This window comes from Cydia pomonella, chromosome 22, assembly GCF_033807575.1.
Source record: "Cydia pomonella isolate Wapato2018A chromosome 22, ilCydPomo1, whole genome shotgun sequence".
Taxonomy (NCBI): Eukaryota; Metazoa; Arthropoda; class Insecta; order Lepidoptera; family Tortricidae; genus Cydia; species Cydia pomonella.
Window position 1 is genome coordinate 9676441 of NC_084724.1, and position 19277 is coordinate 9695717.

Consider the following 19277-nt stretch of genomic DNA (forward strand, 5'->3'; position numbering starts at 1 on the left):
ATGTTATATGTACTTAAATGTTATTGTTCATAAATATACTTAGCATAATATTTATTTCTTGAAAGTCATTCGCTAAATTATACAATATTAAGGTAGATAACAATCAAAAGAAATGCTGAGTTAAATAATTTATAATGATTATAATAAAAAAGGAAATAAGAATTCAAAATATTTATGCATTGTTATATCAGTAATATGAAATAATAAAAAAAACAAAACGTATGTTTCCGCCCGGGATCGAACCGGGGGCCTTCTGCGAGTTAGGCAGATGTGATAACCGCTACACCACGGAAACAGATGACTGATTCAGCTAAATTACGAGTCGCATTCTTACTAGTTTACATAACGTCATTACAAACTACGCATGCGATCGTTGTGATTATTATTATTCATTGTGACTTATTTTATTTCGTAACATAATATTAATATATCAACATCACAGGTTTACTCTGATTATTGTAATAATTAGTAATGATGTTTATTTAAGATTCTGTTGTACCCTACTCATACATACACATAGTTTTTCAAGTCAGACTTACATGACTAATATAAAAAATCATAAATATGAGAAAAAATAATAATTATGGTTTTATTATTAACTAAGTACTTAGAAATATTGCAGACAAAAATTGTTTTCTTTTTTTTGTATTAACAGTACAGCGAATTACACGATATATGTATAGTTTTTATATGTGATTTTTTTTTCCTAATCGTTTTTGTGTCATAAATTTACTAAATTACTATTATTACAAATAGTTTTTTATTACAATAATACTTCATTAGAATTGCTTATTTTGTTAATAACAAGATTGTCAGATATGTGACGTCACACCAGGGCGGCGGGGGTTGCTGAATGTGACAAGGTGTGACAATGACAAGGAGGGGGAGGGGTCAATATTCGTGAAATTCGTGTGATGTAATTAATGGATGACCCCATATTGTAAACAGCGGGACCCAACACATGTATAAATTTACTTATGTTAAATACTTAAATGAATGTTTTGCTATTCAGGAGACTTGCGTTTGAAGTGTCAGCTGTCACCTGCGTCATGATGACGTCACACTGTGAAACCTAAGATGCCACCTCATAATAGATACTAACTCCACACCGTACTGATTACTTGTTCTAGGTAATCAGTACGGTGTCCGATTTGTGTGCTATCCGATTTGTGCACATTCATTTCTGACATAAGTTTCGACGACGAAAACGTTTATTGCACCATTTTTTTGCATGATAATGTTATCTACATTATTTCACGTTTGAGAATTAACTTTTTATCTGTCCTGAAGAAGGTAAATCAAATATGTATGTCCGATGTGCGTGGTGGAAAACGCAATGGACGACAGCGCAAGGCGTGGACAAAATTATCATGAAAACAATAGAATTATCATGAAAAAAAGATAAGAGCAGATGGCCAGTTAACTCAGGTGTAATAGGGATCTGATAATATTTATTTATATTCGATTTGACAGGTATAGTGGACCCATTTATGAGCCCTCCCAAAGAATTTATCGGCCATTCTTTCATACTTTAGTTTTTGTCAATTTTTTGTAAAATGTATACTAAAACCCAGGTATGTCCTTAAACTACGTCCAAAAGACAGGTATTGGCATTGTGAATGTCGTCTCGCTTTGTGTGGTAGGGCACAGCCCGGCGGATGACATTCCAGATCTAGAGCAGAGCCCAACTGGGGAAGTACCCCCACCTTATAGAAAACCGCAGCCAAATAACACTAGACCCTACTCATAGTGTTGTGTTCGTGCCGGTGATTAAGGTTGCCAGAGCTCAACGATTTAGGGTCGGCAACGCGCATGTAACTCCTCAGGAGTCGCCGGCGTACATAGGTTACGGAGACTGCTTACCATCAGACGGGCCGTATGCTTGTTTGCCACCGGAGTAGTATAAATAAAATGATCTCATCTTGATGAAATGCTTCACATCAGTTTGCTTAGCGACAGTATATCGATTAGTTGGGGTATAACATAGCCAAGGACGTGAAACATCGTTTATCCATTGGACCGATACGATGTGAAAATGCTTGTAAGAGATAAAGAATTAAAGAATTTTCACCTCACCGTATATCGCATAAGGAGTTATTATCAGACTAACGGCCCAATTCGAAGAATGAAATACGATAACGATAAGTTCTCGTTTAGATAAGTTCTTATTTAGATATCGTTTGTATGTCGTATAATTGACAGAAGCAGCTCGATTCGGGCAACCGATGTCACTTTGACGTTAGAAATATCGTAGATATATCTTGTTGGGATCACAGCGGAATCGAAATAAACGTCAATTTTGACATGTTGTTTAGTTATGATTCTTTTGAAGATCTTTCCAAGATCTTAAACGTGTCTTAATAATTCTTCGATTCGGGCCGTACTTGTAGACCGAAGCGTTAGCCAAGCTTTCCGTTTTAATTTTAACTCGGACATTTTGCTTTCGTATATCATATATTTTGACGACCGGTCTGGCCTAGTGGGTAGTGACCCTGCCTACGAAACCGATGGTCCCGGGTTCAAATCCTGGTAAGGGCATTTATTCGTGTGATGAGCATGGATATTTGTTCCTGAGTCATGGGTGTTTTCTATGTATTTAAGTATTTATAAATATTTATATATTATATATATCGTTGTCTAAGTACCCTCAACACAAGCCTTATTGAGCTTACTGTGGGACTTAGTCAATTTGTGTCATAATGTCCTATAATATTTATTTATTTATTTATTTTATTTATATCCGGATATTCTTTTCTACAGGTCGCAATTCTTAACAGATTCTCGTGAACTTTAGTGATGCATGCTCGATACTTATAGGATTTTTTTAGATTCAAGGGTTTGCAATTACTTCAAAAATGGTAGCTTTGGATTCGCGAGCTTCACAGAGCAACTAGTCCCAGTAGTGTTAAAGAGATTAAGTAATCCAGCTTACTTAACGGTAATATAATTATGACGCAATACCACTCGTTTTATTTATTTAACCAGCCAAATAACACTAGACCCTACTCATAGTGTTGTGTTCCTGCCGGTGAGTAAGATTGCCAGAGCTCAACGAGGGTGCGGAGTGTGAGGGTCGGCAACGTGCATGTAAGTCCCTGAAGTTGCAAGCGTACATAGGCTACGGAGACTGCTATTGCTACCATCAGGCGTGTTAACGCCAATACATAAAGCGTTGACGCACGGGAGGAGACGCGCGGGGAACGGGCCCCGGCAGGCGCAGCCGCCCTCCCCTCTCACCGCCGCGGCGCAGTGTTGCCACCTTAGCCCTTTTGGGGCTAGATCTAGCCCTTTTTACCTTACGTGAACCCGTTTTTAAATGATTTAGCCCGGAAAGGGCTATCTAGCCCTTTTCACTTTATTGAAAATATTACACCAAAATCTGAAATCATCATCTAACATAATTTTGCGATTTATTTATATTTTTCTGGTAGATAGCATTTGTTCGATTATGGCAACATACCGCATCTCTACGCCGCTCCGATTCGGGTATTCCCCGAGCATTGTTTTTAGAAAATTAAATCATTGATTCGTCTGCGTACCTATACAAAGTGATTGTGAACATTTCAAAAGTTCTCGTGAGTAATAAATAACTAAGATGGATTTGCCGCTTCAAAAAAAGACTGCACATAAGCAACATTACAAAAAAGAGTGGGAAGCTGAGTTTAAGTGGTTAAAATCAGTGCCAGGAGATTCATTGAAAGCTCGGTGCTTGTATTGTAAAGTGGAAATGCAAGCAAAATTATACGACATCAATCGTCACAAGGACACAAAAAAACATAAAGAAAAAACAATTCCATTTACGTCATCGTTACAAACAAAAATAGTTGTGCAGAAAGAAGATACTACCAGTGCCAATAAATCTGAAGCATATCTTAGCTTATACATAGCAGAACACTCTTCAATTAATAGTGTTGACCATCTTACTGACTTATGCAAAGAAATTTTCAATTGTGACTGTCTGAAAGGAGGCGCAAATGAAATCCATATGCATCGTACTAAATGTACGCATATTATAACTGAAGTTCTGAGTCCGTATTTCAAAGATTTACTGATCAAAGATATTGGGACGAGCCCTTTTAGCCTGATACTTGATGAGTCTACAGATGTGTCTGTCACAAAACAGTTAGGAGTGGTGATTAAATATTTGAACGAAGAACGAAACGAAATAATTTCGACATTTCTAGGTCTTCAGCAATTGACTTCTGCAAATGCCAGATCTATAGTTGATAGCCTTATCAGTCTTATTAATGACCTACAATTAGATATTAAAAAACTAATGGGAATCGGAACCGATAACGCCTCTGTAATGGTAGGAATAAATAATGGGGTGTTCCAAATTCTGAAAGAAGAATATAACTTACCCCATTTGGTTTTGAATAGGTGCGTTTGCCACTCCATACAGTTGGCTGTATCACACGCTTCGCAAGAGACTATTCCACGAAATATTGAGTTTTTAGTCAGAGAGATATACAATTGGTTTTGTCTATCTCCATCCAGACAAGATGCATACAAAGAAATTTATGAAACCATAAATGTGGGCGAGAAACCGCTGAAAATTCTAAAGATGTGTGTCACTCGCTGGATTTCTATAGAGCCACTCGAATACTTTCTCAATGGGATGAACTCAAACTTCATTTTCGAATTGTACAGGCGCCAGAAAATTGCTACACAGCTACAATGCTACATTCGATGTTACAAGATGAGAAGAATAAACTGTATTTAATTTACTTAAAATCAGTGCTTAACGAAGTTCAGCAAACATTGAAAATATTTGAAGGCAAAGGAACAGATCCGGTACTACTCCTAGATGCACTGAAACGACTCATTCAAAGTTTGTGCCATAAAATTATCAACCCGAATTCCCGAATAGACTATTTTGTTCAACGAGTCAACGATTATGTTGATCCGAACCCATACATGGGATACATGTTTGAAGATTCTTTAAGTAAGTCGAGTCAAGGAGAACCGGAAAAAAAAGCACTCAAACAAAGATGCATTGATTTTACTCTGAAATTAATAAGTGAATTACAGCAGCGCTTGCCAAGTAACTTTAAAAACCTGGAGACCATGACAATTCTTTCTGTTAAAGAAACGTTAAAAAAGAGCAAATCTGTACTACCCATTGTTAAACTTGCTGAATCGTTCGGTGTGCAGCCTGAAGAAATTGATAAAATATTGACACAATATAGGCACATTGCTAACCAGGATTGGGAGAATAAAGAAGACAGCGTAAAATTTTGGTGTGAAGTGATTGTTCATAAGGATGCTGCCGGAAACAACCCATATCAGGAGCTTGGAAAATTGGCAAAAATTATTTTATCTTTGCCTCATTCTAACGCCGATGTAGAGCGCGTTTTCAGCTCAATGAACTTGATCAAAACCAAAACGAGAAACAGGATGGGGTTAAAAACAATGATTGCAATTTTGAATATACGATGGGGATTAAAACGACTCAAACAAACTTGCTTTTCTCACAAGTTTCCTGAGGACATAATTAAAAAATGTGGAAGTAATTTGAAATACACTTTCAAATTGTCAAAAAATACCGTGGATTGCAATGAGCCATCTACTTCTTCTGCTCCACCAAATCAAATCATAGAAGATTCAGATGAGGACTTTGATTTTTGATTGTTTTTTGTTAAATTTTGTTTGATTTTTGATTAAGTATTTTTTGTTAAATTTGATTTTTGATTATTTTTTGTTAATATTTTTTTATTACCAATATGGTAAATAATTATGTTTTAAATTTAAATTCTTAAAAAATTTAACCGGTTATGAATCATTTTAGCTTAATTCATTAACTTAATAATATTTTAATTTTTGAACTTAGTTGATTGATTAAATCTTCAAAATTTATTCGATTTAGATAATATTGTTAGTCAAACTAAAAATTAAACAAATGATTGAAATCAGTATTAAGGTGTTTTATTAGCCTGTATACAGCAAGGCTCAGCAAGTGCTCCATCTAGCCCTATCTAGCCCTTTTTAGCTTCTTCAACAGCCCTTTTTACTAAAACTAAGGTGGCAACACTGCCGCGGCGCTGCCCGGCAGAGACCCTACGATCTTCATCGCGCTCACGCGCATGTTTTGCTATCGATTATTCGATATTTGTAATTTTTACGATGTAACCATTTTAATACATATGGAAAAAATCTAATGTGTTGGAGTGTCATTTCAACGTTACCCAAGTACCAATATCTGATGGCAAAAAGAAGAACTCGGCAGCTTTCGGCGGAAACATTTTGGTGACCCCGACGTGATTTATCTAGAAACTTCGACGACGCCACTCATCGAAACTTGTGGTCACAGACACTGAGCGGTTGAATTGAAAGTTCAAACCTGAGCAACGAAATATTTGAAGATAGGTATTCGTTGTTGGTGGTTGTTTGTGACGAAAGTGTACCAGGTTTAAGTTGGTGTAAAGTATATGCAGTAATAAAAACGTAAGTACAGCTTGTACCGCTTTTTTCTATTTGAGTGAACAGTGAGTTGCGTATTACGTGTTTTTGGTTGTCGATAGGCAACAAAAGCTGCATTACTACTTACCTATTTTGTGGGGCTATTTTTTATTTCGTCTATTTCGGTTTCTATACAAATTTAAAATCACTTTTTTTCATTTTCCAAAAGAATCAGCTTGCCTACTAATATAAACAAAAGGTCTCTCAAGTAAATCTACAAAAGTTTACAATAAATAACTTTCTTTAGTGCTAATTAACGTAAATAAGTTACTTCGATTTAAAATAAAGCTATTCTTGTGCATTTATATCTTATTTATAACATTCCCGCACCTGTGTGAAGGCTTTTTGCATAAATGCACGTATTTTAAATGATTCTTATTCTAATAATCTTAACCTATTTTTTGAGGAAAAAACAATAACTATCTCTGCAGGTACTTATTGCCTTTGCTGTAAACATAAACTACTTCGCTAAAACGCAAATTCCAGGTTTCCTACGTTTCGTGTTCCACGGGATCGTCGCGAGTCTCGCAATTACGTGCGCCAAGTACCTACGAGTATCTTGGCGGCTGGGGACGACGCGTCACAGATCACCTCCTCTAGATGCTGTGCCCATTGAAGGACTAGCTGGTCAGATCTTGCACTTTTATTTTATTTAAGTTTACGTTGGTTTTAAACTCGTTGTTTGCGTTTATAATAAAGTGACAATGACTGAGTCGGAACAAAAATTAGCTGTTTTGAGACAAAAGCGCAGCAGCATCAAAGGGCAAATAACAAAGTATGAAAATTACGTGTCTAGTTTTAAATCAGAAAATGCAACAACGTTACAAACCCGTGAATTTCAGATTAGATTAACTAAATTTGAAGAACTGTCAACAAAGTTTGATGACATTCAGTCACAAATCGAAGTATTTGTAATGCCTTCAGAGCTTGAAGGTGAAATTGAGGAACGCGAACGAATCGAAAGTAAGATTTGTAATTTAATTGCTACCTCCGGGATCATATTGAGCCCCGTAGAAGATAATGACGCGGCTTCCTCACATTTATCCGTCAAGTCTAATGATGGTGCTGCGTTTGGTCATTACCAACAAATAAAATTACCAACAATCAAGCTACCTACCTTCGACGGAGATCATCTAAAATGGCTGGAATTTCGGGATATGTTCGAATCGCTAATCCACGACAATGATCATATTCCTCCCATGAATAAGTTTCATTACTTACGCTCTTCCCTCGAAGGTGGCGCTGCTGTCGCAATAAAGTCAATTGATTTTACGGCAAATAACTACAATTTAGCATGGGAACTGTTATGTGAGAGGTTTAATAATAAAAGAATTTTGATCAATAATCACTTAAAATCTTTGTACAATTTAGAAGCATTTACAAAGGAATCGCATACTTCATTAAGGCTCATGATTGACCACGTTTCAAAAAACTTGCGTGCATTAAGTAGCTTAGGTGAGCCTACTGAGCACTGGGACACACTGATCATATTCAACATGTCCTCAAAATTGGACGCCGCCACAGGTCGCAAATGGGAGGAACATAGAAGTACCTTGTCAGACTTAGTAACTTTAAAGGAGTTCTATCAGTTTTTGCGCGATCGAGCAGATGTACTAGAAACAATACAATATAGTAAATTTGATGCAGGTCGTATCGAGCGTCCCACAATTAATAAAAATTCGTCAGGTAAACAAACAAAATTGCTTCATGTTGCGTCAACGAGTGGTAATATAGTTGAATGTGCTTTGTGTCAGCAAGACCACAGGCTTGAGTACTGTCCTAATTTTAAAGTAATGAACCCAGAGTCAAGGTTAAGTACTGTGAGGCGGTTGAAATTGTGTGTTAACTGCTTCCGGCCGGGTCATCACCAGTCTCGTTGCCGCAGGGGTCCGTGCACCATCTGTAACAGAAAACACAATGCATTAGTACATATACAGCATAACAGTAGCAACAACAATGAAGCAAATAGTAACAATAATTGTGACAATCGTCAGGACATTTCTATAGATAAGGTAGATACTCCTCGCAATGATGGGCAAACCAAAGGGCAGCCAAAATTACCTAATCCTTGTGTGCGTGTTAATGCTGCTTTCTGCGGGGAAGTATTGTTGTGCACGGCAATCGTAGACATAGTTGGTCCATATAATACAATCCGCGCGCGTGCTGTTTTGGACAATTGTAGTCAGTCATCGTTTATCACTGAAAAGTTAAAAAGCATGTTAAACCTACCGGCATCTAATGAAGATTACATTACCATTTGTGGCATCAATGACAACGACTTTGATATTCCTCAACGTCATTGTGAGATAAGTGTCAAGTCAAGACTTAATTCATTTAATACATCGGTGTCATGTCTGGTTATACCTAAACTTACGGGCACTCTCCCTAACGCGCCTGTAGACTACACTAAACTCAATTTGCCTGAAAATATAGATCTTGCAGACCCAGACTTTTTCCGTCCCTCTAATGTTGATTTGCTTCTCGGAGGTGACGTGTTCTACGACTTGGTGGAAGAAAACCTCGTCAAGTTAGGAAAAAATAAACCTACATTAGTACAATCGCACTTGGGTTGGTTAGTTGCCGGACCGATCGGTGAACGCACCCATAAAACCAGTAAAAATATAAAATGTAATTTCACTCGAGAAATAAAAGATAGGCTTTCCATGTTCTGGGAACTCGAAGAGATACCCACAAAAAACAAACTCTTGTCTAGCGATGAACAATTCTGCGAAGATCAATTTAATAATGATGTTACTCGGCTTCCCGATGGCAGATTTTCCGTGAAAATGCCACTCAAGGCGTCACCAGAGCAAAGTCTTGGTGATTCTCACTGTATCGCAAAAAGACGTTTCTTTAATTTAGAAAGAAAATTACAAAGTAAGCCTTATATTAAACAAATGTACATGGACTTCATTCATGAGTATGAACAGCTGGGGCATTTAACCAAGGTCCCACGACCGGACTTTGGCTACTTTCTTCCTCATTATGCAGTGATCAGAGCTCAGCCTAAGACTTTCGTTTGCAACCGCATACAGGAAATTCGCGATTTAACAGATAAACATGCATGGAGACACGTACCTACCGACCACAATCCGGCGGATCTAGCATCAAGGGGTATCAAGTGTCAGGAATTAAATGGGAATACTCTCTGGTGGACTGGGCCTGCCTTTCTTCTTCAAGGAGATAATGCATGGCCGGAAATGACGTCCATTGAAGATGACATACCTGAAATAAAAACAAACTTAAATATAAAAGTTAATCATTCCCCTACGGTGGTAGATTTTAACAAATATTCTAAATTAAGCACTTTAATAAATATGTTCGCGTACGTATTACGCTTCATAAATGCATGCAAAAATAAAAATGTAAAGGGTTCACTTACCGTACAAGAGTTAAACACTTCCTTACAACTGTTGACGAAATTGTCACAAGCGGTTTCTTTCACTCATGAAATAAATTCTTTGAGACAAAATAAGAAATTGAAAGCTAAATCTAGCATTTTATCTCTTAACCCGTTCTTAGACGATAACGGTGTACTAAGAGTTGGTGGACGTTTGCATGATGCTCAGTGTTCATACGATCAAAGGCATCCAATGCTATTAGATGGCAAACGTCCGCTCGCTAGATTAATTTTTAAAAGTGAACATCTGCGTTTACTTCATTGTGGTCCGCAGCTACTCCTCAGTGGAGTTCGGGAACATTTTTGGCCAACTAAGGGTAGAGTTTTGGCTAGAAGCACTGTGCACAACTGCCTCACGTGTAAAAGATTAAAGGCTAAAACCATGCAACCTATTATGGGTAACCTTCCTAAATCGCGTGTAGTTCCTGCTCCACCATTTGAGACCTGCGGCGTCGATTTCGCTGGGCCCTTTTCCATTTTGAACAAAAAGGGTCGAGGCGCGAAAGTATCAAAATGCTATTTGTGCCTGTTTGTTTGTTTTTTCACAAAGGCGGTTCATTTAGAAGTCGTTAGCGACCTGAGCACAAATTCTTTTATTTTAAGCCTACGCAGATTTATATCGCGACGCGGAAAACCGAAAACTATTTATTGCGACAACGGTACCAATTTCGTTGGCGCAAACAGCGAGCTACAACGTATGCTTAAGGCAAGCCAAGAGCCCGTCAATGGGTTCGCATCCAGCAACGGCATAGATCTTAAATTCAGTCCGGCATATTCTCCCAATTTCGGGGGTTTATGGGAGGCGGGAGTTAAAGCCGCGAAATTTCACCTTAAACGTGTAGTAGGATCTTCTAACTTAACCTTTGAGGAGTTAACCACACTGTTCACTCAAGTAGAAGCTATATTGAATTCGCGGCCGTTGACACCTTTGTCTTCCGACCCATCCGATCTCTCACCGCTTACACCTGGTCACTTCCTGATCGGGCGGCCATTGGCTTCGTTGCCATCTCCGCCTACACAGAAGATGAACCTCAACCGCTACCATCATCTTGAAGCCCTTAGACAACACTTCTGGAAGCGATGGACTCGGGAGTTCCTTTCTGATCTTCAACAGCGTGTGAAATGGAGAGCCACAGGACAAGGGGTCAAACTTGGGGACCTAGTTATTCTCAAAGACGACAACTTACCGCCATTGAAGTGGAGTCTTGGCCGCGTCGAAACTCTGCACCCAGGATCCGACGGCGTCACGAGAGTTGTAGACGTCCGAACAGGAAAAGGGCTAGTTCGACGAGCTGTCTCTAAGCTCTGTTCCCTACCTTCTAACCAAGAAGACGATGACCAAGCAACGATCTTGAAACCAGGAGGTTTCAAGGCCCCGGAGGATGTTAACGCCAATACATAAAGCGTTGACGCACGGGAGGAGACGCGCGGGGAACGGGCCCCGGCAGGCGCAGCCGCCCTCCCCTCTCACCGCCGCGGCGCTGCCCGGCAGAGACCCTACGATCTTCATCGCGCTCACGCGCATGTTTTGCTATCGATTATTCGATATTTGTAATTTTTACGATGTAACCATTTTAATACATATGGAAAAAATCTAATGTGTTGGAGTGTCATTTCAACGTTACCCAAGTACCAATATCTGATGGCAAAAAGAAGAACTCGGCAGCTTTCGGCGGAAACAAGGCGGGTCATATGTTTATTTGCCACCGACGTAGTATAAAAATCAAAATCGCGTCGTCAAAATGATATTTATATTTTAAGTTTTTTATTATTGTAGGTATGTATTTATATGGGCCATAGTTGCCTGAAAATAAATGATATTTAATTAATTTATTTATTTAATAAAATCTTTTAAAAGAACTTCTATATTTGGGTACTTAGCAGATGATACTGGAGTATGATAGTTTAGTTAGTTCTGATAGTTCACTTTAGTTTAGTTAGTCAAACAATATTGTTCAAACTTTCTACGGGACGATAATCCTTCGCGCCTACATTTTTTAAATTTGCCGCTTTTTTCTATTAACGCAAATGGCTTGACAGACTATAAGACACTAGTTTACGTGGCCAATAATATATTGCCAGTGACAATAGACAGCTGTACGACAATATAGACAAACCGCTACACTTAACTTATGAGGCCAAAAGAAGGAAAAAAAATTACATGGGTTTCGTTCGCGAGTAATTTTCGCCAAAAAATAAATAATTTTGTTTTGTTATTTTTTCAATTTTATGATTGATAAAAAGTTAATGATATGGTTAAACTGGCAATGAATGGTTTTTTTTTTGTAAAACCTAGTTTTCACAAAGGTTACTTGTCACGTTTTGACATTTATATGAGGCTATTTAGACTAATAAGGGCACCATCGTCATCAAAAAGGCGTTTTGCACTAAGTTATAATAAGATGTTTTTAGGGTTCCGTACCCAAAGGGTCAAACGGGACCCTATTACTGAGACTTCGCTGTCCGTCCGTCCGTCCGTCCGACCGTCCATCCGTCCATCCGTCCATCCGTCCATCCGTCTATCCGTCCGTCCGTCCGTCCGTCCGTCTGTCACCAGGCTGTATCTCATGAACCGTGATAGCTAGACAGCTGAAATTTTCACAGATGTTGTATTTCTATTGCCGCTATAACAACAAATACTAAAAACAGAATAAAATAAATATCTAAGGTGGGCTCCCATACAACAAACATATATTTTTTGCCGTTTTTATAAATAATGGTACGGAGTCCAACTCGCACTTGCCCGGTTTTTTTATTGGTATTAACTCTGAAACTAGGCGAAATCTAAAGTTTATAAGTATGACATTTTAGTCTCTAAATGTGATCAGAACCGCTAGTGTAAATTTATTCGATAGCGTGACGTGAGGTACGCGTTTGCGTCAAGTCTCATTTTGTACGGGATTTAGAAACAGCACGCCAAGCGGGACGTTTTGGAAGCTCAAAAACCCATACAAAATGAGACTAACGGTAACGCGTACGTCACGTTTCGCTATCGAATAAATTTACACTAGGGGTACAGGAATACACTGTTAAAATCTTTCGGTTTCCTCACGTTACACCTTACACCGTGTATTGTTGTACAACATATATGCAACCTCCAATATTATCTGTATGTTTATTGGCACAATGCAGCGACCTTTGCCGCCTGTTCCGCCACGCGCTTCGATTGACCGCTCAATTGTTTAATTGCAGTTTGATTGCAGTTTGTTCCGTGACGTCGGTCAATCTACAATTCCTGGTTCCCTGGACCAGGGGACCTTCAATGTGCGACTTTAATGTGGCGTAGCCTTGGAAGTAATACGAGGGCAAATAAATAACAATTTTTAAAACATCCTTTGGCAAAACTGAATCCTATAACTCAATTTCACTCTTTTCCACGTGATAGTCCATACAAAAGGAGAAAACGTTTTTCCACTTCTAAATATTTTCGATTCTCCATGATTTATTTGGGACCGTGCGAAGTGATGGTGGGGGTAAGTAAAGCGATCCCAGCGCATAAGGTGGTAAAAATTAGAACTAACTGCGGATAGCGTCTTTAACATTTCGTACAAGTTATATGGCTCGAAATGAAATTTTAGTTTACGAGATTTCCTGAAATATTCATTTAAATTGTATGGTGTAAGGGACCATTGTAATCTGGATGAAATGCTTAATATAAGTAACGTATTTAATTTGATAATTGTTAATAATGTATCCATATAAATAGCTTTGCAAATGCCACATACTACGTAATCTTTTTCTAGAAGTTAAGAATGGGTATAGTAAGTTATCCTTAAAAGATAGACATTTAACATCGCGTACTTTTTTGTAGACCTATGAATGAGAAACAACCCCACCATACATTGTGTTGTTATAGCTCAAACGGATTAGGCAGCGTTTTCAATTAAAGCTCCTAGCCAGCGTGATTTTTTCCGACAACATCGTTATATTTCAACCAATTTACACAAAACTTTAACAGAACAAGGTATATACCTAAGCTTTCCTCAAGAATCACTCTATTGATAGATGAAAGTCGTATGAAAATCCGTTCAGTAGATTTTAGTTTTGGAGTAGTTTTATAAGATGTAGTGAATTGACGTTTTCCCCTAGACTTGCGGACGCTAGGTTGCGTGACAGTCGTGCACATAGCGAATTGACACAATGAAAAACTAACCCCCTTATTCATAAACATCTAGTTGACAAGCCGTCCATAATACCAATACGTCGGAAAGTGACAAACGATTATTAGCGGCTTGTCATAGTAGACGTTTATGAATAATAGCAATACAATTTTTTTTTAAGCGAAACCTAGAATATTTTCTGCTGAAGCGATTGACATCAAAATTGAACTGATTTGTTAAGATTTAGGTAGTTAGTGGAAAAGGTATTTTTCCGAAATAGAATTTCATAGATAAAGTACTGTTATTTCGCTAGGATCGCAAAGTTATTCTTCCCTCTTAATGCACGCATATAAATATAATTGCGTTTTTTTCAAACCCAAACCAGGTACAAATATACGGCTATCTGTTTCGAAAATATATATTGTACTTGATTGAAAAACGATATAGGAAAGGGTCATTCTACTTTTTCATGACCATTAAGTGGAAGATATTGACATAATGGAGAATATATTTACATAATATTTGATCTATATGCCATGCCCATACGTTTTACTTTTTTCGATTTTTTAATTATTGTAAAAATTAGGAGTGAATAACAGATTTCTTACAAATTTTTGAATCCTAACTCTTATAATAATTAAAAATTCGAAAAAAATCTAACGTAGGGGCATAGCGGTAGTTGATATATAACAAATCGTGTCAAAATATTTTCAATAATGTGAATATCCAGAGAGGAAAATGAGGACTACGTTTGTATGAAAAGGTGTTTTCACCTCAGCAGCTCGAAAACGGATACATTGCTGCTTAAAAGCAGTGAGCAAAATCGCATTTTGCTCACTGAGTGAGACAAAATGACATTCAAATGACCTTTACATTTGAATGTCATTTCAACATGTGGGGCTTAATACGAGTTCGAAATACCAGGATTCTATTCGCTCTGTCTCTTTCTCTTCGTTAGTAAAAAGAGTGAGACATAAACTTACGAAATCCTGTCAATCGTATACAGAACTCTCATAATAGACTCACCTTAAAAAAAGTTAAAATTAATCGTTCCGAAACACGTAAGCCTATGAAAGCAAATGATTTGTCAGTACAATTGACTTTAAAATATAAATTAGAATTATGATAAATATACTAATATTCAAATATTTTAACTTTTCTAGTGTAAAATATAATCACCACAGCCGAAATTACTCACAGAATAATACTTGAACACGTTTTTACAAACCATTTTTATTATTGTTTTCGAACAGGTAGGAGGTATCCGAACGCTGCTCATTATTAAAAAAAATGCGCGGCTCTTCATAGCCGTTTCAAAAAAATTGTTACTTGTTCTAACGGTTACTGTCGTGATATTTAAGTGAGTTTATAATAATAGAAAATGAGTGATAGTAGTGAGGAGGAACTAATTTTAACCCCTCAGGAGTTAACAGATACTATAAAGAATGCGGAATTAAGTTTCCTCCCGGATAAATCTCGGGAGAAGTATTTGAAAGCGTACGATAATTTCAACAAATGGAGAATGGAAAAGGGAGCAAATTCTTTGTCGGAAACTGTTATTTTATCGTATTTCATACAAATGTCTGAAACTAAACAAGCTTCTACAATGTGGAGTATTTTTTCAATGTTGAAAGCTACATTAAAAACTAAAAACGACGTGCACATAGAAAAATATTCCAAAGTCGTAGCATACTTAAAAAGGATCTCCGTGGGATATAAATCCAAAAAGTCTAAAGTCCTTACGGCCTCTAACATAGAGAAATTTATTAATGACGCTCCGAACAACTATTTTCTAGCGGCAAAAGTAAGTACCTTGTTGGGTTGACAAGTGTGATTATGATTGATAAGGTTTAATTTTAATATTTATATATACATAATGGATATATACAGATGATTACTATAACTAGCTTATATCTAAAATAGGCCCTTGAGGCATTGTACCAAGGATGCTGGCGGCATTTCCTCGTTGTATCGCAATACTGATACGTTGTGCGAGGAAGCCGCCAGCTCTTCGGTCACCAAAGTTATTCGGTCATCACGAACCTTGTCAGAATGCACGAAGGTTGATAGGTATTAGGCTGTAGCCGCGCGTTGAACGTTGAAGTTGACGTCTTTGGCTATCAAAAGGATATACAAATAAAATTTGTTATTGATATTTGTATTTTAATTGTTGTGTTAGCAATTTTTTCGGTTAAAAATTGCAACTTTCTTTCAATATAGGTATGTGATTATTTTATTGCAGGTCATCCTCATAATTGGTATAAATGGAGCATGCCGCACAAATGAACTCTTAAATCTTACAATTAATTCAATTGAAAAGCATTCAGACACATTGATGTTAATAAAGTTGCCAAATACAAAAACGAATATTGACAGGTCCTTTGTTGTTCGCGACGAGTATGTAGAATTAGTAGAAAGGTATAAATCTTTACGTCCTGCAAATACAAAGACAGACCGCTTTTTTCTGCAATATCATAACGCCAAATGTACCAGGCAACCAATGGGTATAAATAAACTAGGTGGGACGCCCCGAGAAATCGCAACTTTTTTGAAATTAGCTGAACCACATCTTTACACCGGGCATTGCTTTCGGCGTACATCGGCCACACTTTTAGCAGATTCGGGAGCCGACCTCACCACCCTAAAACGCCATGGCGGCTGGAGGTCTAACACAGTAGCCGAAGGCTATATCGAAGATTCTGTAGAGAATAAATCAAAAATCTGCCAACGAATAGTAGAATCCATACATGTGAAGAGCTCAGACCCTTGGTCGCGTCCGGGAACATCGAAAGTTATTTCACACACACGGCCTCAAACACGACCGGAGTCGAAGCATCAGGAACATCCGGGGACATCGAAAGATATCCTGACAAGTTCGACACGATCGGAGTCGACACCCTGGGAACGGCCGGGAACATCGGAAGAAACTTTTACGAATTCGACACGACCGGAGTCCCCTACTTTTACCAACGATAATGAAAATACGGATGCTTCCCATTCTTTCCAGTCACAAAATACGCAAATTGCAAATATAAATGTCCCAAACAAAAAGATAACTTACCTGTCTATATCCAACTGCAATAACTGTACCTTTAACTTTTAATTTGCTATATAATATACGCATAATATACTAATACTGGTTTAGTTTCATTCTATTATGTTTCTTTTTTTTCTTATAGTGTTGTTCTCACTGTTGAGGTGAAAAGTTGTATGTGCGACACGAGACCAAAGTTATTTACATTTCGTGACTTTTGAGTCCCTCACTACGCTCAAGATTCTAAATTAGAATCACTCGCTATGCTCGTGATTCTATTATAGAATCTTTCGCTTGTTTGGGACTCAAAATTGTCACTCGATGCAAATAAGAACTTTGCTCTCTTGTTGCACAAATAACTATTTCGCGCGGGTCCTCCACTTTCGCCTTAAACTATTGCCAGAAAAAAAAATTAACTCAAATGTAAAGGTAACTATTCTTACATTGTAGTAATTAATTACCTACTTTAATTTATTTTAGTTACATAACTAGACACTGACGACCTCACAGTCAAACTCATTGCTGAGTTTCTGGGGCTACGACTATACTTAGGAGTATATGAATAAATAAATTGAATTCGTGTATAATAATTGTATTCCGAAAATGCACCTGAACCAAATAAAAGGAATTTGTTGACCAAAATTCATATATTAATTTTGATTAATGTAAAAAGACGGTAATGCCATGATAAATGCCTTATTTTCATACAAATTGGGAGACAATCAAGGACCACTGATTTACTGTGATTAAAATATCAACATTTGTTTTTATAGAACAAAGCTATCGGGATTGATAGCCTAATTAAGCCTCTTTCTTCATCACCAAAAGAGAAAATCAAAGTAATGTCTGAAATAAAAACGATCATGACTGGATATTGATATTATAGATGTCTAATTGTCGGCGCATGTCACCGAGTCTTGGCGGCGGCGGAGCGTGCAGGCCTTTGGTGGGGGCGATCATGCGTACATGCTTCTTGGACACCTGGTGTACCTATCTCTGAGTACTTACACAATAATTTAAGATAAGTATGTATATTTCTCACCCGATGTCTGGGCATTTTTGAGCCTAGGAAACGGAAAGGTGTTGGCTGCACCTTGCACTGAGTGCAGGAATCTGGGTTCCAACCCTCTTCGGTGCTCCTGTTGAGCCTTGACTTATATGTTTCTATTATACTTAGTATAACACGAGGTGTATGTGTAACAGTGTATTCTTGATCACATTTAAAGACTAAATTTCATGTAAACTTTTCAGGATTTCGCCTTGTTTCAGAGTTAATATCAATAAAAAACAAAATAAAACATCTTATCGTTACTTAGTGCAGAACGGCTTTTTGATGGTGATGATACCATTATGGCAGCGGTTCCTAACCTGGGGGTAATTAATAAAAGTGGTATTTCAAGGGAGTAATAAGCTTTTAGATGATTATTGGGAGGAGGGGTAAAATCAGGATCTCTAGTTAGTTTTAGTGGTGACAGGACTGAAAAGGTTAGGAACCACTGCATTATGGGGAGTACCTAGTCTAAATATACCTATTGATAGACAAGTTACAAGTAACACTTTGAAAAAAAGTAGGTTTTTTAACGAGCCTATAAATTGTCCCACTGTTGAGCAAAGGCCATCCTAGGCTTCCCGATTCTTCCCGATTAACTGCAGCGAAAAAAAAGGTAAAATTTAATTTTAAGTGCCAGTTTCACCATAACATTTACTACAATTTTTTTTTGGCGAAATTTATTTGAACTCATATTTTTTTTCCTTCTTTTGGCATCAAAAGTGCGTGGTTACATTGTGCATCGAGGGGGGTAAGTGAAATTTTGGATACGAGGGTGGTAATTACCGACAGCTGCAGGCTAGAGGGAATTAAAGACCCGAGTTTGCAATATTCTTACCCCCGCAGTTACACACAATGTTTTTCATCACACTTGTAAAGAAAAAACTAAATTTTAAGCGAAATAATTCTTAAATACGGTGACATATCAAACATTCGTCCGCCATTTTGTAATTTCTTGGCAGGTGAGGCATCGAAGGCACAGACCTATTCGGCATTGAGCCACGATTGAAAATATGTAAAAACTGTTCAATCTAAGATTTAGTCCGACTAGTGGATAGTGTTTAGAATATTTCAGATATGGAGATTCTGAATAATTCTGAAAAACCTGATAAACAGACATAGAAGTGTTTGTGGCAAAATAAAGTGACTAACGAAATAAAATATCGACATGTCTGTTATCGATATTACCTTGACGTTATAGATATTTTTTTAAACATTGTATAAGAAGATAGCCAC

At 37.5% G+C, this 19277-nt stretch overlaps 1 protein-coding gene and 1 non-coding gene across 2 annotated transcripts; one reads left to right on the top strand and one right to left on the bottom strand.

The window, feature by feature from the left end:
- Window positions 1-222: 222 nt before the first annotated feature.
- Window positions 223-295, bottom strand: Trnav-aac (transfer RNA valine (anticodon AAC)). Its single transcript has one exon. It is a non-coding gene; the product is annotated as a tRNA-Val (tRNA).
- Window positions 296-10556: 10261 nt separating this feature from the next.
- On the top strand, window positions 10557-11261 carry LOC133530418 (uncharacterized). The gene has a single exon (XM_061868328.1). The coding sequence runs from the start codon at window positions 10557-10559 to the stop codon at window positions 11259-11261; it is 705 nt and encodes a 234-aa protein (XP_061724312.1).
- The last annotated feature ends 8016 nt before the right edge of the window (window positions 11262-19277 follow it).